The sequence below is a fragment of the Cetorhinus maximus genome, chromosome 7, assembly GCF_964194155.1.
Source record: "Cetorhinus maximus chromosome 7, sCetMax3.hap1.1, whole genome shotgun sequence".
Classification (NCBI taxonomy): Eukaryota; Metazoa; Chordata; class Chondrichthyes; order Lamniformes; family Cetorhinidae; genus Cetorhinus; species Cetorhinus maximus.
In genome coordinates this window covers 29307608-29329829 of record NC_135885.1, presented here as the reverse complement: position 1 = coordinate 29329829, position 22222 = coordinate 29307608, and the positions used below count along the sequence as shown (strand labels likewise).

General features: G+C 39.9%; 1 protein-coding gene across 3 annotated transcripts in view; it reads left to right on the top strand.

Moving 5' to 3' along the window:
• The window catches only part of cog6 (component of oligomeric golgi complex 6), a 141392-nt gene extending 121529 nt beyond the window's left edge, over positions 1–19863 (top strand). For all 3 annotated transcript variants that reach the window (XM_078545272.1, XM_078545271.1, XM_078545270.1), the window contains 6 exons: positions 1871–2002; positions 6563–6730; positions 11036–11143; positions 11243–11296; positions 16466–16545; positions 18892–19863. In XM_078545272.1, the coding sequence (XP_078401398.1) occupies positions 1871–2002; positions 6563–6730; positions 11036–11143; positions 11243–11296; positions 16466–16545; positions 18892–19039 (690 nt within the window). In that variant the 3' untranslated portion in view covers positions 19040–19863. The remainder of the gene's footprint in view (positions 1–1870; positions 2003–6562; positions 6731–11035; positions 11144–11242; positions 11297–16465; positions 16546–18891) is intronic.
• Positions 19864–22222: the final 2359 nt, after the last annotated feature.

Here is a 22222-nt window from a genome sequence, read left to right as displayed (position 1 = left end):
TTCACTTTGGCAGGAAGAATAAAAAAGCAGACCATTAATTAAACGGACAACACCTGCAGAATTCCAAGGTGCAGGGGGATCTAGGTATTCTAGTGCATGGGTCACAAAAAGTGAGTATGCAGATACGGCAAGTAATTAAAAAGGCTAATGGGATGCTATCCTTTATTACGAGAGGAATTGAACATAAAAGTAAGATGTTATGCTTCAGTTATACAGGGCATTAGTGAGACCACATCTCGAATATTTTGTGTAAGGTCTCTATTTAAGAAAGGATGTAAATGCGCTTGAGGCGGTTCAGAGGAGGTTTATTAGATTGATACCTGGAATGAGCTGGTTGTCTTATGAGGAAAGATTAGACAGACTGGGCTTGTTTCCACTGGAGTTTAGTAGAGTGAAGGGTGACTTGATTGATGTATATAAGGTCCTGAGGGGTATTGACAAAGTGGATGTGGGTGGGGTGGGTCCAGAACTAGGGAATACTGTTTTAAAATTAGGGGTTGTCCTCTTAGGACAGAGATGAGGAGAAATATTTTCTGTCAGAGGGTTGTGCAACTTTGGAACTCTCTGCCTCCGAACATTTTTGAATATTTTTAAGGCAGAGGTAGATAGATTCTTGTAAGGCAGGGGAATCAAAGGTCATCGGAGGTAGTTGGGAATGTGGAATTCAAAACACAAACTGATCAGCCATGATCTTATTGAATGGTGGAGCAGGCTTGAGGGGCTGAATTGCCTACTTTTGCTCCTATTTCATATGTCCATATATGTTCGTAAATTATCCAGTCATTGACTGTAGCTAATTAGCTAGATCCTGTAAAATTGTGATTGTCAAGTGCCAACTAACAGAAATGATTTCTTAATTACTGTATGTAAATGAAAACGTTCATTAGGATAAGGAGCATCTTTGTTTACTCAAACAATAAAATTTTAAGAGGTTCCAGCATATTTTCATGTGAAGGGCCAGAGCAATTGTGAATGCCTTGCTTAACAATTTCACTCAACAAAACCTGTTTGTTTATCATACTAAGACCGCCAATTTCCACCTCCATACATCACCTGTCTTTGTCCTGCCTCAGCTCTGCTGTTTGAATCTCATCTGCTTTTGTTATTTCTGAACTGAACTATTTGAAAGCTCTGCTGACCAGCTATCCACATTGAACTCTCCGTAAACTTGAGCTCACCCAAAACTCTGCTGCCCTTGTCATTACTTGCACCAATCCCTATCCTGTTCACCTATTACCCTTGTGCTCACTAACCTACATTGGCTCCTGGTCCAACAATAGCCCGATTTAAAAATTCTCATCCATGTTTTCAAATCCCTCCAATGCTTTGACCTCCCTATCTCTGTAATCTCCTACAATCCTTGTTCCCTCTAATTTCCCTTTGATGTGCACAGCCCATCAGACTGCGTAATCCCTTTAAGATTGCTGTACAGCATACAGGTGCAAATTTTAAAGAGACTACTTCTTTGTGCCCTGTGTGATTGGCTCTGACCTGCTGTGTGCCCACAGACACATGTAACTTAAATGGAACTCTGTCTACAACTCCCTGAGACCTCCGCTCCCCCAATTCTGGCCTTTTGTGCATCTCCAATAATCATTGCTCCACCATTAGTAGTGACGCCTTCAGCTGCTGAGGCTCTAAGTTTTGGAATTCCCTCCATCAACCTCTCCACCTCTCTACCCCTCTCTTCTACTTTAAGACACTCTTACCTCTTTGACAAAACTGTTCTAATATCTCCTTATATGGTTTGGTGCCAAATTTGGTTTCAAAACGCCCCTGTGAAGTTACTTGGGCCATCTTACTACATTAAAGGCTGTGGATATAGTAACCATTAAGAAAGAAACTAATGCCTCCATTTCAATTTACACAGGTTGAACTCCCTCCTCCTGACCTAGGACCTACCACTGCACTGAATCACACTTTGTCCCTGTTGCGTGAAGTTCTTTCCTGTCATGACTCCTCAGTTGTGCCGTTGGATGCAAGACAAGCGGATTTTGTTCAGGTAAATTGAAACTTACCCAAAAATGTAATTCCTTTGGTCAAAGGCCTTGAAATTTTTCAAATGTATCAAATTGTGCACTTGTTTTAATCGCAATAGTATGTGGTTTGTAGAGATACTGAACTTGCATTGCCAAGAACTTAGTTTTGAACGTGTTGAAACCCTTTCATCATTTTCAGCACACTATTCTATAAATGTCAAAAGCTTGTTCTTTAAAGAGGTTTTTAGCCTCTCTAATACAGGATGTCCAACAGTCCAGCCAACTGAAACAAAACCAGAAACAGAAATACCTGGAAAAACTCAGCAGGTCTGGCAGCATCGGCGGAGAAGAGCACAGTTGACGTTTCGAGTCCTCATGACCCTTCAACAGAACAGGGTCATGAGGACTCGAAACGTCAACTGTGCTCTTCTCTGCCGATGCTGCCAGACCTGCTGAGTTTTCCAGGTATTTCTGTTCCTGTTTTTGTTTTGGATTTCCAGCATCCGCAGTTTTTTGCTTTTAGTCCAGCCAACTGTTCTGTTTTCACTTATTTTTCATGCGTGTTTTGATCTTGGTTGAATTTCATGAAGCTTTTGAAGAGCTATTCTTAGCTTAATTTGTGGATACATTTTCAATCAAGATTTGTTAGTATCAGCAACTTAACAGTGTTGAGTGGGTATGCGCTCAATGAGACATGAAGGCGATAAGCCTCATTATTCCCACTTTAAACCGTAAGTCAGCAGGAATGGAAATCTAAGGGTCGGATTTCTGTCTCAGCAAAAAAAAACTATTTTCCTCTGCCTTCCCGACCTCACACCGGTTTCATGTGGCCTTTTTGCGGGGCGGGAAGGCGGGTCGACAAAAGCCACAAGCACCTCTTCTGAAGTTGGGTCCCCATTGTGAGGACCACAAAAAAAATTACATTTCTTCCAGCACACAGCTTTTGTGTATCGGTGTGGGTTTTGGAAGCCCTAAAAAAAACACCACCTTGGAGAGCTCATGACCACGGAAGGAAGCCTGCTGAAGAGTCGGGAACATTTTGAAAGGTAAGTGTAAAATGTTTTGGCCCCTTCAAGCATCACTATTAGATGCGGTATTGAAATGTAGATGTGTTTTTAATGCAGTGATTCATCATAGAAATCTGTCCTGCAAAGGTAAGTTGACCCTTACATTGACCATCAATGTGTCATGCATTACAGTGCCTTTTTCAGTGCAGAAAATGCCATAATGCATTTAAAAAATGTAAAAAAAATCTGTCAGCCTCTGCTGTCATGTTTCGTGGGATGATTTAATTTGACTGATAGCTCTGGCTGTTTAAAAAAAAAACCTACTTTTGAAAGTTAAAAAAAATCTCCGCACCTGATCCTCTTCATTGATTGACAGGCATTCTGCTTTGAAATAAAAGTTGGACACCATTCCATTCCATCGGTTTTGGGCAGTGTAGCTGGAAACCTTTGTTATGATACCTGTAACTGCTCAGCAGGTATTTTCTATTGATCCGAAAATGATTGACATTTTAAGAGGCAGTAATAACAGATTATGCTTTTTATTTAGTTTATTTGTTTACAACCTTAATAGGCACTTGCAGGATGACTTTTTTTTTACTGTAGTAGATTTTTCTTTCCAGTTATCAATGATCATGGGTTTGAATTCATGGTTTTATTAGATTGTTAGTGATTTTTTTTTCCCTAATGATTTCAAAATAATTCCCATTGCTATTGCATGGCTTCTGAAGACTCTACATATTGTATACTGGGTGAGTGATTATAGAGGATGTTATGGACAGAATTTGTGTGGTCACTTCAAGCCTGTAATCAGGGTGTTTCTATGTAAGGTGTGTGTATTTCCTTACCTCAGAGTGATTTTTCCTAATTTAAAAATAAATTCCAGCAGCAGGCTTTTTGGTGATTTTAAAAATAAACAAGGTAATTTGTTATCACATACTTTCTTCAGATGTTTGAAACACAATGGGGAGAATCCCCCCCCCCCCCCCCAAGTTGGGGGGGTTGTGCGGGGGCGCACCTCATCGGCACCCCTGATCAGGTCTGTGCTGCCATTTTATGTGGGCTTGGCAATTAAGGCCCGCCCAGTGTGACGCGCACCCGGAAGCGCTGAGTGCTCCCTGTGCGGGCGGGTGGGGGGGGATGGGTTCCCTGAGTTGGGGCCTACACTCTTTCACGCATGTGCACGAAAGAATGCAGAAATCTCCCTGAGGCACTTCTGTGCCTCAGGGAGATTAGTTTAAGTTTTAACTACCTAAATAAAGAAATTAAAAATTTTTTAAACATGTCCCCTCATGTGACACTGTCACAAGAGCTGGGATATGTCAATGAATTTTTAAGAAAAGTTTTATTCAGCTTTTAAACACTTCATGAAACCTCATCCCGCCCGTGAATGAGGTTCCATGAAAAATGTGAAGGCCACCTGGGCTCTTCGCCTGCCCACCAACCTTAAGGTTGGATGGGCAGCTCAGTTTATTAGTTCAATTCGTTTTTAATAGGCCTTTGACAGTTCAGCGGGTGTCCGCTGAACCGAAAATCTAAATGACGTGCGGTGATGTCGGGACGCTCGCCCGACATTACCCCATGTCATTTTACGCTTCGGTGAACGGGCCCACCCCCGCTCGCCAAGCAGAAAATTCTGGCCAATGTCTCAATCACTCTCCTCACTCACACTATCACATATACAAAGATTATATACAGATGAAGTTAAGGCCCTAATTATACAAATGGAATTTATAACTCAGTCCCTATTTCGATGCAGACCTGATGTCATCTTAGTTGAGTTGATACTTTATTTGCACTGAACATCTTTCAGAAACAGAGGATTCTCATGAAGCTGTAAAGCCTATTGTAGACAAATAGCCATGAGATTGGCTCTCAGGTAGAGTAGGCCGCTGGAGAAAATACAATACTAGCTGTATTAGAAGACTTTCAGCTATGATGGTTCAGCCGTTTCAGATGTTTCTGGTGGTTCAGATGTTTCTCTGCTGGATTTGCTTTGTTCAGGGTATTTTAAACTTCAGTTCCTGAAAGTCAGTTTGTCACAAGACTGCAGGATTAACATTTCTGGGCTCCAGACCAGCACGATACCATAGAAGTCGACAATGGTCATTCACTCTTATCTCTGCCCCAATCTGAGCTCAAATATCCTTCTTTGTTCAATATGGCACACGGAGACCAGCAGCCTAGAGATGCCATATTCTTCAAGCGCTGTTTCATCCTGAAACAATGAGATGTTCAAACTTCACAGATGGCCGTGAAGTACCCTTATTCAGATCTTGTTTAACTAAACATTGGCCACAGAATCGAATACTGTCCACGGTTTAAATGCCCATTGTTGCATGTTAAGTGGCAGCCATCTTAACAGGTTTTGTGGCTTTCACAAAGTACAATCTTATAGCCTGGAATATCTAATATCCTCATGCTTGTACTGAGCATGACAAGAGTCCGGTGGGGGCGTGGGGTGCATGGAGGTGGCATGGGCGATTTGAGGGGGGAAGTGGTTGGAGGGGTGGGTTGGATGAGGGGTGATGATTAGGGGACCTTGAAACATAGTTGGGAGCTGGGCTGCAATGTGTTGGAGAACCGAGGTGGACCTTCTAACTGGCCCCCACCATACCCACGCCCCTCATGCACTTCACTGCGACTCGCAAAATGTACTGCAACCCCAACCTCTTTGTGAAAAGACAAAAATCCTGGGCAAAGTAACGCATGGGTCGGGTGTGTCTTTCTTAAGATATTAACATTTGTAGGTCAGGTTTTCCCAAGTTCACAGGAAAATCAGTCCAAAGTCTTAAGTTTTTATCTCATTGCAAGCAAGCTGATGCTGTAGTTTCCACTATACTCCTTTTGTATATATAAAAATGTTAATGAAGCACTATATTACCTTTAGTTTCAATTCCCTTCTCTCTGGTTCAGCCATTTTACTTTTACTGATTTTTATTTTTATCATTAGCTGACTCTTTAAGACCTGAACGAGTTTGTGTTCTATTTGCTGGTGTGTACAATTCCAAATTTAAAAGGTTGAACTAAATTGAAGTTGCAAAATGAAATGTGAAAGCTCCTGGGTCCAAACATATCAGGCAAGCAGTTTTAAAGTCTACTGTCTGTTTAATTCTTTTAAAAGTTTCCCAAGGCTTTTTTGTTCTTTGGGCTACCAGTAATTTCAAGGAATAAGGCAGCTGTCCTGCCCCCAGATCTCCACCAATGTCTACGTGTTTGAAAGTGAATCACAATGATTCTGTTGCAGTTGCTTAGTGATTCCTTCCATTTCCTTTGGGAAGCAATCAGCCTCCACTCAGTGCCTCTCACAGCTACGATGGCTAAGGTTAAAAAATCAAGGTGAGGAGCCAGAAAACTGTGGTGCATGTGGGAAAAAAAATCAAGCCAAAGGTGTGTTGCCTGCAAAAACAGTCAACCAACAAATGAACGGTTACAAATGAATTTAGGAGACAATCTGGTGCATTCAAAGAGGACATGAATAATGAGAAGTCAACTTTGAAAACTTTGTGAAGGTGCAGAACAACATGTAGGTTGTTTACCTAAATAAATATTTTGAAGTATTTTACTTTCTATCATCAGGTACTTTCCTGTATAATGGACCCACTATTACAGTTGTGCACTGTATCCGCAAGCAACCTTGACACCGCAGACATGGCGACCTACATGGTAAACTCTCTACACATGATGAAGACAACTTTGTCCCTCTTTGAATTTACTGATAAGCGGCTTGAAATGCTTCAGTTTCAGGTACATTTTTCAGTGCTCACATATGAAAGGCAACTGTAATTAGAGGAGATTTTAGCTCTGCTCAATTTGTCTTTTTAGGCTAAACCTATATTAGAGAATTGCATTTAAAGTTGAAAGTGACAATGTAGTAGGCCCGCAGAACATCACATCCAAAGCTTCAAGCATCAATTATTCTTTCTTTCTCAGGTGCTTGTTAATTAACCTGATTTGCATTTCATGCATTTTCTGCTTTTATTTCATATTCCCATGATTCATGTTTTTCATTTTAATGCTTGAAGGCCCTGCAGAGTTCCACCTGTTACTTCTTTGCCACCATTTTTCCCCTTACCATTGCTTCCTGCTTTCTTTTCAATTTTCAGTTGAGGTAGCTACTTCACCAAAAATTACACATTTTACCTTCTTTGAGACTCCGGTGTGCAACTTTTTCAAGTACCTGCTGAAAATCTACTAATACAATCAAATGTTTCAGACTTTTGAAACCTGTTTTACTTTTCCAAAGCCATACTGGGTTCCTCATTACATCTAAACCAGAGATACAATCGATTTTGACTTTTGGGCACTCCGCTGGTCAACCCCACCCCCATCTGGTGTCGAAGTGGCGCCCCCGTGATTTTGAGGTCCCAGCTTCATTTGAACTTTGGTGACAACCTGTGGGGCACCAAACAGCCCCTATGATTGGGCCAGGACAGCCTTCAGCAAGGTCGTTTGGGGTTGGTCTGGAAATCAAATTTGTGAAGAGTGGGCATCCCAGAGTGGCAAGGACTGAGATTATTTTGTGGACTATTTTCCTCCCCCTCCTCCCTGCTCGTGTGTATTATTTACAGTAGAAAAAAATACTGTGCTTAGTTATCCCCCAACTGATTAGTTTTGTGTTGTTAATAATTTACTCATTCAACCCCGTCCCTGGTCTCAGCCTTACCTTTATTCTGCATAATGTTGTACATTTCCACGTATTTTTTTTCGGTTAGCCAATCTTTTCCTTGGAATTTTTGATCAGATCTTCAACGCTATCCTTCTCATAATCTGAAGGTTTGCTCTTCCAAAGCATTGCACTTCTCTATTATTTTTGCCACGCCATAATTAAATCCAAATGTTTGAGCACATGGTTTTGGTGGACAGCCAGAAATAGCATACACACATTTCCCCCTTTTGCGCTTTGTAATAGCACTTGCCTCAAAGCTATTATTATAGAAAAAAATGTCTTAACATCAAAAGAAATAGGAAAAGGAGTAGGCCATGCAACCTATCGAGCCTATTCCACCACTCAGTAAGATCATGGCTTATCTGATTGTGGCTTAACTCCACTTTCCTGCCTGTCCTCCATAACCCTTGACTGCCTTGTCAATCAAAAATCTGTCTAACTCAGCCTTGAATGGATTCAGTGACCCAGCCTCCACTGCTCTCTGTGAAAGAGAATTCCAAAGAGGAATGATCCTCTGAGAGAAGAAATTCCTCCTCATCTCCATCTCAAATGAGAGACCCTTTATTTTGAAACTGTGTCCCCTAGTTCTAGCTTCCCCCACAAGAAGAAGCATCCTCTCAGCATCTACCCTGTCATGTCCCCTCAGAATCTTGTATGTTTCAATAAGATCACCTCTCATTCTTCTAAACTCCAACGAGTGTAGGCCCAACCTGCTCAAGACAATCCCTTTGTCCTAGGAATCAGCCTTGTGAACCTTCTCTAAACTGCTTTCAATGCAAGTATATCCTTCCTTACATAAGGAGACCAAAACTGTACACAGTACTCCACGTACAGTCTCACCAATACCCTGTATAGCTGTAGAAAACTTCCCTACTTTTCCTAATTACTTGTGGTACCTGCATGCTAATTGTTTGTAATTCATGTACAAGGACACCCAGATCCTTCTATATTTCAACATTCTGTATATTTAAATGATATTCTGCTTTTCTATTCTTCCTGCCAAAGTGGACAGCCTCATCTTTTCTCACATCTTCCAGTTTTTTGCCCACCCACTTAACCTATCTATATTCTTTTGCAGACTCTTTGATTCCTTCTCATAACTTGCTTTCTTACCTATATTTGCATCATCAGCAAACTTGGCTGCAAAACAGCCTGTCCCTGATTCAAGTCATTAATATAGATCGTAAATAGCTGGGGCCCGCTGCATTGATCCATGCAGTTCTACACTAGCTATAGCTTGCAAACCTGAAAATGACCCACGCATCCTGACTCTTGTTTCCTTTTAGTTAGCCAATCCTCTATTCATGCTAATATACTATGCTCAACATAATGAGGTCTTACGCCTTTTGCTAATCCAAAGAAACTACGTGTATTGGTTCCCCTTTATCCACCCTGCTTGTTACGTCCTCAGAGAACTCTATTAAATTTGTCAAACACGACTTCCCCTTCACAAAACCATGTTGACTCTGCCCGATTTTCTAAATGTCCAACAATTACCTCCTTAATAATGTATTCTAGCATGTTCCCAATGACAGATGTTAGACAAACTGGCCTGTAGTTTTCTGCTTTCTGTCCCCCTCCTTTCTTGAATAGCAGTGTTACATTCGTGGCTTTCCAATCCACTGGGACCTTTTCAGAATCTAAGGAATTTTGGAAGATTACAACCAATGTATCCACAATCTCTGCAGCCACTTCCTTTAAGACCCTAGGATGCAAGCCATCAGGTACAGGGACCATTGGTTTTCCAAGTACTTTTTCTCTAGTGATCGCGACTGCTTTAAGTTTCTCTCTCCCTTTTTCCCTTTGCTTTTCTACTATTTTTGGGATGCTTTCTGTGTCTCCTACTGTGAAGACAGATACAAAATGTTTGTTCAAAGTCACTGCCATTGCCTTATTTTCCATTATTAATTCCCCAGTCTCACCCTATAAGGAACCAACACTCACCTTCGTTGTTCTTTTCCTTTTTATGTACTTGTAGAAGCTTTTACCATCTGTTTTTAATTTTTTTTCCAGTTTTTGCTCATACTCCAATTTCTCCCTCTTTGTTGTTTTTAATCACCCATTACTGGTTTCTAAAACGTTCCCAATCTTCTGGGCTACCACGAATCTTTGTAGCATTGTACATCCTTTCTTTCAATTTGTTACCATCCTTAACTTCCTTAGGTAGCCATGGATGGTGCATACTTCTTGTGGAGTCTTTCTTTTTTAATGGAATATATCTTTTTGTTGATTGTTGTGAAATAGCTCCTTAAATGTCTGCCGCAGTGGCAGTTCCCCTATCGTCTTACCTTTTAGCCTATTTTCCCAATCCACTCAACCTACTCTGTAATTGGCTTTATTTAAGTTTAAGACAGTAGTTTCAGACCCAGATTTCTCACCCTTAAACTGAATGTGATATTATTCTGTCATGTTATGATCAGTCTTACCTAGAGGTTCCTTTACTATGGGATCATTTATTAATCCTGTCTCATTACACATTACTGGATCTAAACGAGCCTGTTCCCTGGTAGGTTCCAGACTTGAATTTCAATTGTGCTTTTCACAATCACAGGGATCCCAAAGTGTTTTACAACCAATGAAGTTCTTTTGAAGTGTAGTCTTTGTTTTAATGTAGTAAATGGCAATCAGTTTGCACATAGCAAGCTCCCAAAAACAGCAATGTGATAATGAGCAGATAATCTCTTTTTGCGATGTTGATTGTGGGATAAGTATTGGCCAGGACATCGGGTATAACTTCCCTGCTCCTCTTCAAAATAGTGCCATGGGTTCTTTTATGTTCACCTGCCAGGGTAGACGGCACCTCTGTTTCACATCTGATCCGAAAGAAGGCACCTCTGACAGTGCAGCACTTGAGTGTCAGTTTTTATTTTTAAGCTCAAGTGGTACTTGAACCCATAACTTTCTGTCTCACTGGTGAAGATACTACCAATTGAGCCACAGCTGACACATACATACATAAGTAAGATAGCTCCTAATTGTTCAAAAGTGTACTTATTTTAATTAATTTCTCCTGAAATGGTGACTCAGTGTGTTGAGTCTGTTTTCTCACCTGAATCGTCCTACTAATTTATGTTACAACTGCAACCAGAGTGTGTCTTGAAGTGCTAGGTTAGCTAAGAAGTTGCCTAGGAACTGCTGTGAACTCAAGTGTACTCACATTTCATAGTTCGAATCAGGACATTCTCTGCTTTTGAATGAGCTGTTTTGGTGACATGCATGGACTGCTCCCATCACATGATCTGAAAAGTATTTAGCTGATATGATCATGGACTGCAAGTTGGATCACATCTTGACAATCCATAAGCTTTATTCTTAATACTCTGTGGAGGAGATTCAGGTTCTTGTTAAAAATTTGTTTACATGTTCTTCATTTCTTTCTGCAGATAGAAGCTCACTTAGATACTTTAATAAATGAACAGGCTTCATTTGTGTTAACCAGGGCAGGATTAAGTTACATTTACAACAGTGTACAACAACACAAACCAGAGCAGGTAAGTACCTGTATATGTAGTTGCCTACTCTAATTCATGCCAGGCCAGGACAGCTGTACATGCCACATTTCTAAACTCTCCTTTTGTCCTATGTGCTAGGGTCCTTTATCCAATCTTCCTAATATGGATGGAGGATCACTGAAAGCTGCCATGGTAAGTGCAAAAATCAAAAAAACCATTTATACTTGTTGATGAGCAATAGAATAGTGCAACATTCTACAGCGTATATTCGTCACAGAGGTCCCCACCTATGGCACCTCCCCATGCCCACGCAGAAGATGCAACACCTGCCCTTTCACTTTCTCTCTCCTCACCGTCCAAGGGCCCAAACACTCCTTTCAAGTGAAGCAGCATTTCACTTGCATTTCCCCTAACTTAGTCTACTGCATTCGTTGCTCCCAATGCGGTCTCCTCTACATTGGAGAGACCAAACATAAACTGGGCGACCGCTTTGCAGAACACCTGCGGTCTGTCCGCAAGAAAGACCCATACCTCCCTGTCGCATGCCATTTTAACACTCCACCCTGTTCTCTTGCCCACATGTCTGTCCTTGGCTTGCTGCATTGTTCCAGTGAAGCCCAATGCAAACTGGAGGAACAGCACCTCATCTTCCGACTAGGCACTTTACAGCCTTCCGGACTGAATATTGAATTCAACAACTTTAGATCTTGAACTCCCTCCTCCATCCCCACCCCCTTTCCGTTTCTTCCCCCTCCCTTTTGTTTTTTCCAATAATTTATATAGATTTTTCTTTTCCCACCTAGTTCCATTATTTTTAAATCTATACCTTTAATGCCCTATCAGTCTTTCCACCCCACCCCCACTAGAGCTGTACCTTGAGTGTCCTGCCATCCATTCTTAATTAGCACATTCTCTTAGATAATATCACCACCTTCAACACCTCTTTGTTCCTTTGTCTGTGACATCTTTTGATTATCTGCTCCTATCACTGCTTGCTTGTCCCTACAACCACGCCCCCCCACAACTTCTCTCCCCCCACCTTAAACCAGCTTATATTTCACCCCTCTCCTAATATTACTCAGTTCTGTTGAAGGGTCATGAGGACTCGAAACGTAAACTCTTTTCTTCTCCGCCAATGCTGCCAGACCTGCTGAGTTTTTCCAAGTAATTCTGTTTTTGTTTTGGATTTCCAGCATCCGCAGTAGTTTTTTGTTTTTATCTCTGTGTTAGCATTATGTTTTGCAAGGCAACTATATTTTGTCCCAACTCAGAAGCTTCTATCCATTCTGACCCTCCATTAGCTGAAATGCACTTCTTTGTGTTTTGTAGTTTAACAATATTATTTCCTTGAAGGTTGCTCACTAAGGATGGATGCACGATATAACATTCTATGCTTTGATAAAGTATTGATTATACTTGTGAAAAGAATATGGCTTTAGAAAAGAATATGGCTTTAGGATGCATGGAACAAGAAAAGGTTGTTCAGCTCATCAAGCTCATTCCTTCGACAAACAATGTACAATCTACAGCTTCATGACTCTTTTCTTCTTCGTTTCCTGTTTAAGTTTTATGCAGAAGTTTTGTAGAATTCCTCTCAGGTTCCAAAGGTAAATAAGAGAAGCTCCAGAATGTTCAACCACAATTCAATCCTGATCTGTTGCTTTTCGTGACCACCCCCTTCCTTCATCTCTTCTCCAGCAATACAGGGCAGCAGCACTATTTTTGTGAAAATATTTTTTAAAGAATCATTTTTAGACTAAAAATATAATTGAAACTAAGTTCAGTTAGCCCTGATGGGAAGAAATAACCATCATTTTTAAAATTAATTGCACAGAGTACTGCTCTGTTTTCTTGTTGAAACTTCAGAACATAACCTAAACTAAATGTACTTTTGCTATGTTTCATGTCACCAAGTAGAATAATTAAAATAATTCCTCAAGGAGGTAAATGTTATTCATCATTTTTTTGTCAGTTTTTGATTTTAATAGCTTGAATACTTATATGTATGTACAAATTTATTGAAGTCAATTTTTAAGTATTGACATCAGCTCTATTTTTTCTAATTAATGAACATTTTCATGGAATTTTCAGAATATATTACTGCAGGTAATAAATAAAGAATTTGCATTTATATAAACCTTTCACACCTCAGGACATCCCAAAATATTGTACTACCAATTAACTACCATGAAGTGTAATCACTGTTGTAGAGCAATGGGGAAGCCAATAGGTTCAACAAACAGTAGGGGGATAATAGTCAGACAATCTGCTTTAAGGATAGCGTTGAGAGATAAATGTTGGTTAAACTCCTTGCAGTTAATTGAATAATGCATGGAAGCTTTTATATTCGCCTGAGAGAACACATGAGGTCTGAATTTAATGTTTCATCTGAAAGAAGGTACCTCCGACCGTGCAGCGCACTCCCTGTATTCCGCTGAAATGTCAGCCTGAATTATGAGTTTGGTGTCGACTTTTGAGATCCAATCTTCTGCCTGAGAGGCAGGATTTCTACTACCAAGGCTGAGGTTCTAGTGGGTCCAAAGATTCAGTGCAGGATCATCAGAGAAACAATGTGACACATATTGAATAAAGACCACATCATACATATTTTTTATCAGCAATTGTATTAACTACATGCGCGCTGGCTCAGTTTTGAATCCTTTCAGACAGATAGGCTTACAGAGATAAAACTGGGATTTTGGCACAACACATCCTGTCTTACAATATCATGCAAGAATCTGTTCAGGAGCAGTGGTAAGGGTACAATGGTTTGACTTGCCATTTGGTCCTGTGAGGTACTTGTAAATCTCATTGTGTGATAACTGTATAGAAACATGTCTCCAAATGTATTCAAAAATGGCCAGCTTCCTTTTCACTTGATAAGTCACTTTGTGATGTGGCAACTGAAGCAGATACCCCTTTGACTTCCATTGAGCAGTTCTTTTCCACCCCAAAATGAAGCTTTTTATAATTTCCTGAAAGTGGTTCGGCTACAAAGCATTCCCCACCCAAAAATAAATTACAAGAAAACTGACCAAAAAAAAAATGAAAAGTGAATACTCCTGTGAGTCAGGAGTATAACACTGTATCTGTGTTATGAATAAAATGTGTCTCCTTTGTGCTTTATAATGCAGCCAATGTTACTGTATCACAAATCATTACCCATCTATCCCCCTCTATTTACTGCACAGAAACCTATGTTAATGAATCACTTTCTGTGGAGAACACAATTTTGGTATTTATGAAGTCAAATATTGCCACTTAAGATGAGTAAAGTATGTTTTTATTCTCACAGCTATCAAAAGTTTAACCTGATTTCACTGAGTGTTCAAAAAGCACTTGTCTAGTCATTGTGGAGAGGAAATGGCTTCAGCAACTGTGTTGTGCCATGTGAGGCCATTTCCTTCCTGACGTCTCTGCTGGAATTCCAGCACGTCAACACGAAAACACTGAGGGGAAATCTGAGTCAAATAAGGTCACTAATTCTTTTTATGTGTTTATATAACAGGGTTACCTTTTTACATGTAATGCGTTATGTCCTCTCTTTAATTGGTTACCAAGTTTGGGAATACCAAGGCATTTTCTTGTGAAGACTTGACTCATTTAACATTAGTCACAGAGGGCTCTTTGCACTAGATGATGCAGGATTCAGACACACTCATTACATTTTTGGGACCTTTGTTTGAACGCAGAATGAGCCTAGTGCTTTGCAGAGCCACTGAAATAATGATGCCAAGGACAACACAAGGTTACACAATCCCCGCACTAGCTACCTCAACTTCTGTTCCCAACTCAACTGTGGCGTCTTCCTATTTACTTGTCCTTCCACAACTGAAAAGCAATAAAGGTCAGAGTTGGAGCCCTTTTCAACATTGAGACCACCTTACTTATTTCCCCTTAAATCCTATTTGTCGCAAGTTAAGTTGAGAATTGCGCAATGCTTCCTTGACTAATACTTCCCCTTAAGGACTTAATGTAGATGGGGAGTTTAAAACTCAACAAGGTATACGTTATAAATTTGCAAATAGCAGAAGCCCAGCTCGTTCTGAAAGCAGGCCAAGGGCATGGCTGTGTTTTTGAAAAGGACACCTACCTATGCAACATTTGACTCTAACTTTGCGATTATGTTCTCATTACACAAGTTTAGTTTCACTTTACCTCCAGAATGTAGTATTAAACAAACAGCAGTAAGATAAACCATTACAAAGGTTTGAATTCTATTAACATTATAGAATCACATCTTTGCTGCATGACTCTAGAACAAGATTGCCCAAGAGAAAATAAATTACACATAAGCAATTTGCATAATTTGACGTAAGAGAGGACAACAAACAAGGGTCATATTTAAAAAAGACATTTCAAGCATTTGGTTTCTTGATTGAGCTAATAAAATTGGAAAAAATCAAGATAAGAGTGAACTTTAGTGAATAGTAAATTCTTCATCAGAAACAAAGAGACCGAACTTGCCTCTCAGCCCTAGCATCATTGTGAATTTAAAGTGCAAACAATGATGCATGATTGCAGTGACCATAAGATTATAGGATCATGATCAGAGTGGTATGGCTAGGAGACTTGTGGGAGAATATTTGAACCTTCCAGGAATTTGGAAGACAGAGCAACTGTTTGAACGTATTTTCAGGAAAGCCTTAGCTGTCTCTGCAACTAGTTGCATGGAAGAGATTGTTGAATTAATCATCTATCTCCCTCTCTCTCTCTCTCTCTCTGCCTCCCCCCACCCTCCCCACCCCCCATCAGCTTAAGACTCCCAAGCAAAATAATTTTGAATATTGTCAACCCCACAGCAAAATACTGTCCACAATTTACTACTATACCAATCACAAATAGAGGCCATCACAATAGCTATTCTAGGAAATTACAATATTAACACTGGTGGAATAAAAGGTTACACTTGTGAGTTTGCGATTAGGATACAGTAATGACAAGATAGAGGAGCTTTACACCACATCCAGGATATGAGCTGTACTTGAGCTGGATCTCCAAGATATTGGCGTTAAGTGGCCTAAGCTGTAACAGTGTTAATTTCCTACTACTGATATCCCTCACTCTGGTTCGTAGAATGACATAGCACAGGAGGAGACTATATTGTGCGTATGACGGCACAGCAAAATTACCAACGCACAAAATGCTCCTTCATATAGATTTTTTTTCACATGTTACTTCTAATGTATTGAAATCAATATTGATGCGAATAATTTATTTTCCACCAATCTAGCTAAATTAAGAAAATTCAATCTTTTACTTCAGTTATTATAAAACTTCAGTAGTTTAACTTGGTAAAAATCATTGGTGCAAATGTTTGAATATCTATAACTAATTGAATTGGATATGTGTGTTTTGTAGGTCCAGTTTGATCGCTATCTGTCCTCTCCAGATAGTCTATTAATGCCACAACTGAATTTCATTTTGAGTGGAACACTAAAGTGAGTATAATGTGAAAGATTCACAGCAACACTTTGAAAATGTATTAGTACTAATGATTTTAAGCCTTTTTGTGGGGAATGCAAATACATAACCCAACAGGAAAACAGTTCACTTATACCGTTATAATATAGATAAGTTTTAAAAAGGAATCGATGCCACTAATCCGAAATACAAACAGAACATGCTGGAAATGCGCAACAGGTCAACCAGAATCTGAAAGGGAAAAATAGGCAAATGCTTTGAACGGGCATATTCCAATCGCAAACAAAAATCTTAAACTTAAACAAAGCCAGTTACTTAGGTATGAGGGGAGAATTGGCTAAGTTTAATTGGGTAAATAGGCTAAAAGGTATGGCGGTAAATTAACAGTAGGAAACATTTAAAGAAACAATTTGAAATATTCACCAAAAATACATTCTACTGAAGAACAAAAACTCAGCAAGGACTCATCTGTTGCTCACTTAGGAAGTTAAGGATAGTATTAGATTAAAAGAAAAAGCTTACAATGTGCAAAGAACAGTAGCAAGTCTGAGGATTGGGAGTGTTTTACAAACCAGCAAAGGACCACCAAAAAGTTGATAAAAATGGAAAAAATAGGGTATGAGAGTAAACTAACCAGGAATAGAAAAACAGGTTGTAAGAGCTTTTATAAGTATATAAAAAGGCAGAGTATCTAAAGTAAACATTGGTCCCTTAGAAGCAGAGGCAGGAGGAATTATGGGGAATGAGGAAATAGCGGAGTCATTTAACAAATACTTTGTGTCTGTCTTCACAGTAAAAGACACAAGTTCTATACCAGAAATAGATGATAACGTAGGGGCTAAAAAGAGTGAGGATAATTGGATAATTAATGAAGATTGGATAATTAATATAGTAGAGACAATGTATTGGAGAAACGTAAGGGACTAAAATCTGACAAATTCCCAGGACCTGATGGCCTACACCTAAAGGTTCTAAAAGAGCTGCAGAAATAGTGGATGAGCTCCAAAATTCCTTAGATTTGGGAATGGTCCCACTAGACTGGAAATTGGTAAATGTTACACCGCTTTTCAAGAAAGTAAGAAAACAGTGAACCACAGGCCAGTTAATCTAACACCAGTTGTTGGGAACATGCTGGAATCTATTATTAAGGAACTCTTAACAATGCATTTAGAAAGCATAGTATTATTAGAACTAGTCAACGTGGTTTTACGAAAGGGTCCTGTTTGACAAATTTATTAAAGTTTTTTGAGGATGCATCTCATACTGTAGCTAAAGGGGAACTGGTGCGCAGTATACCTGGATTTCCAAAAGGCATTCGATAAGGTGCCACACAAATGTTAATAAGTAAGATAAGGGCTCATGGAGTTGGGGGTAATATATTAGCATAGATAGAGGATTGGCTAATGGATAGAAAGCCAAGAGAGGGCATAAATGGGGCACTTTCAAATGGGCAGGCAGTGAATAGTGAAGTGCCGCAAGGATCAGTGTTGGAGTCTCAGCGATTTAGAATCTATATTAATGACTTGGATGAAGAGGCAGAGTAATGTATCTAAGTGGTCATAAGAGTGAAAAAGCAGAATAGTTTTTAAAAGGTGAGAAACTTGTAGGCGTTGATGTTCAAAGAGAGAAAAAGAAAAAGCAGAAAGCTAGCATGCAGGTGCAGCAAGCAATTAGGAAAGCAAATGACATTTTGGCCTTTATTGCAAGGGGATTGGAGTACAAGAATAAAGAAGCCTTTCTACAGTTGTACAGGGTTTTGGTGAGACCGCATCTGGAGTACTGTGTGTGGTTTTGGTCTCCACGTTTAAGAAACAACATACTTGCATTGGATGTGGTACAGCAAAGGTTCACTAAATTGGCACCTAAGATGAGGGGGTTGTCCTATGATTTGAGGCTAAGTAAATTGGGCTTACATAGGACTGAGAGGTGGAGAAATTACTTCACTCAAAGGATTGTGAATCTTTGGAATCTCCACATCAGAGAGTTGTAGATGTTCCATTGTTGAATACATTTAAGGCTGGGATAGACAGAGTTTTGGTGTCTCAGGGAATTAAGGGATATGGGGGGGTGGAGGGGAAAATGGAGTTAAAGCCCAAGATCAACTATAATCGTATTGAATTCCATGGCAGGCTCGATGGGCCATGTGGTCTACTCCTGCTTCTATTTCTTGTGTTCTAATGGGGCTTAGAATATTCAGATGCTTCCTGTGACCAATAGTTTGTCTCATTTAGTAAAACCAATCGTCCAAAAGCAAAGGTATTAGATGTTGCATAGCTGATGGCACAATTGTACATTTTACCTGTAGCCTTTTCATACTCTGATATGAGATTTCCATTTTTGACCATTTCTGTTCTAACTTTCAGGGAGAAAATTTTCAAACGATCCACAGAGCTAGTGTATGGTGCCTACAGCAACATCTACGCAGCAGTTGTGAACCCAACCAACGAGTACAAGGAACCAGCAACAATCCTGCAAAGATCTCCACAACAAGTGCAGACTTTGCTATCCTAACCAATTCCAACAGGACTAGTTCATGCCAATCACTGTACAGCATGTGTTATGTTTTTTCTATATCCTCTATGAAAATTTGCTTTGGAATCAGTTAGCACGCTTCCTCTATGTATTTACAATCTATATCCAGCTAACATCAATATCCTCATATCACAGGTGAGGAGGGTAGGGATTTAACCTTGATCTGATTTTCAAAAGGACATCGAGTATTTGCAGGGAAGATTTTTCTGATTACTGTGGAACTAATGCAATTTATACTAAAAAGTGCTTTGCACCATTTTCCTGCCATTATGCAGATAACTGTGTGAATGGTAACTTTCATGCCTGCAAATCAAGCTTAATATCTTCAGTTCTAAACTAGCAAACATATAGTCTGCACTTACTATTTTAATCAGTTTTAAGTGAATAGAGATGTTAAATTGTGCAGCTACAAACTTCAATAGAATGCGAGAAACCTCATTGATTAAAAAGGGAGGGGGAAACTGTTTGTAAATTCATTGGAATATATAATAACTATGATAAACCCAAGGAAATCAGAAGAAAAGGTTAAATTTTCCACCAGAATAAAAAAGTCACCCTTTACATGCAGGTAATTTGGCCAATTTGTAGATAATATGCATCTGACAAATGCCCTGTTTAAAAGTGATATAGAAAGGAAAGAAAATATTTCTTAAGTAAAAGGTGGCTCAATGTTCTTGTTTAAAATGGTTATCTTTAGGATTTGAAATTACAGAATTATTTTGTATATAATACATTACGTTAGGTGATGGTATAGTACATGGAAAGATTTTGCCTTAAATTAAAATTTTGGTTAAGCAAATAAATTCAGTTGAGTTTGTCCATAACGTCAAGCAGTAGTTCAAAGGTCATAGCACCATTTCACGTGTTTATATTACAAAATTATTTCAGAACGAAATGCATGTTCGGTGGTTTGAATGTCAGAATTTGTGACTTCATTTCAAATCTTTCCTGAAAAAGAGGAAGACGGGTCTTCCGGGGGTTGGGGCGGGGAGTGGGGGTGGGGGGAATGTAGTGGAAGAGGGTGGGGTTCGGGGGACTGGCACAGATGAGAAATGGGAAAACCATTTAATCCAGCTGATGTGTCTATATAAAATGCCAGTTGTTTGAATAGATGGCATTTAATATTCTTGCTGCAACTTTGTTTGTTTAGAGGTGACAATCAAAACCAATTCTTCAAACAGGTTTTCAGTCCTTCCAAAAGTAGCTGCCAGTTAGCACTGTTAGAGCATAGATGTCCCCTTTTTTTAAATTTTCTCACCCTCACAGACAATGCTGTTGTGAAAAATTTTATAATAGGAACATTTTTGTAAAACAAATTTGAAAGAATACTTAAATTTACGCTAATGTCTCTATTGACCTGAAATTTTTTCCCCCACAAGTAACTTGGAATTTTCTGATTATGCAATTTTTATTTATTTTATTTTTGAATTTGCTGCCTATTGATCACTATTACCTTGAAGGATGGGGCAGTCTATGCAGCTAACTTCTCTGCAGCTGCGTCAATGTAGTCCGATGACTAGCTCCTGGATTGTACATTTAGAAACATAGAATGGTTACAACATAGAAGGAGGCCATTCTGCCCATCTTTTCTGTGCTAGCTCTCTGCAAGAGCACTTCAGCTGTCCCATACCCCTACCTTTTCCCCATAGCCCTGCAATTTTTTTCCGTCCAGATAATTTTCCCATTCTGCTTTGAAAGCCACGATTAAATCTGCTTTCACCACACTCTCAGGCAACGCTTGGAGAACCTAACCATTTGCTGTGTAAAAAGGTTTTTGTTCATGTCACCTTTGGGTTCTTTTGCCATTCAGCTTAAATTGGTGTCCCCAGGCCCTAGACCCTTCACCAACTGGATCCTACCAGTTAAGCCATGGATGACACTTGGGATTCGGATTCTTGCCATCTGGCTCCAAATAATCCTCCAATCCAGTGGGCCTATGGGTAAGATAGTCCTTGCTGGACCAGCAACGGGAAGTTTACCAGTGACCTGTACTGATCAACTATGTAGTTTTAGCTGATTAACCTCAAACTATACCCTTTTTTAAAAATTCATTCACAGGGTTTGGACTTTGCTGGCTGGGCCAGCATTTATTGCCCATCCCCAGTTGCCCTTGAGAAGGTGGTGGTGACCTGCCTTCTTGAACCGCTGCAGTCCATATGTGTAGGTACACCCACAGTGCTGTTAGGGAGAGAGTTCCAGGATTTTGACCCAGTGACAGTGAAGGAACGGTGATACATTTCCACATCAGGATGGTAAGTGACTTGAAGGGGAACTTCCAGGTGGTGGTGTTCCCATCTATCTGCTGCCCTTGTCCTTCTAGATGGTGGCAGTCGTGGGTTTGGAATGTGCTGTCTAAAGAGTCTTGGTGAATTCCTGCAGTCCATCCTGTAGATGGTATACACTGCTGCTACTGTGCGTCGGTGGTGGAGGGAGTGAATGTTTGTGAATGTGGTACCAATCAAGCGGGCTGCTTTGTCCTGGATGGTGTCAAGCTTCTTGAATGTTGTGGCAGCCGCACTCATTCAGGAATGTGGGAAGTATTCCATCACATTCCTGACTTGTGCCTTGTGGATGGTGGACAGGCTTTGGGGAGTCAGGAGGTGAGTTACTCGTCACAGGATTCCTAGCCTCTGACCTGCTCTTGTAGCCACAGTATTTATATGGCTAGTCCAGTTCAGTTTCTGGTCAATGGTAACCCCCAGGATGTTGATAGTGCACACCTAAGGGTCTACACATAAGCTAAGTGAGATCTGTTCAAACTACTTTACAACAGTGACTACTTCAAAAGTACTAAATTGGTTATAAAGCATTTGAGAGGTGTCCTGCAGATGGAGATCTGAAAGGTGCAATACATCATCATCTATTAAAAGGCGTGCTGCAATATTTTGAGGATGAACACGGAACTGCCAGCACATGTGATGTTATCCATCATATCAAGACATTGAATATGAAAGCTGACAGTGGACAAATTGGTCCTATCTTTTAAGAGAAACATCTTTACTCAAAAAAATGGTGAGAATGTAGAACTCCTTACTACAAGTGTTGAGGTTAATAATATAATAGATGCATTTAAGGAGCAGCTAGATAACTATATGAGAGAGAAGGGAATAGACGTGTGTAGAGCGGGGCAGAATAGAAAGAGACTCGTGGAACATAAGCAGT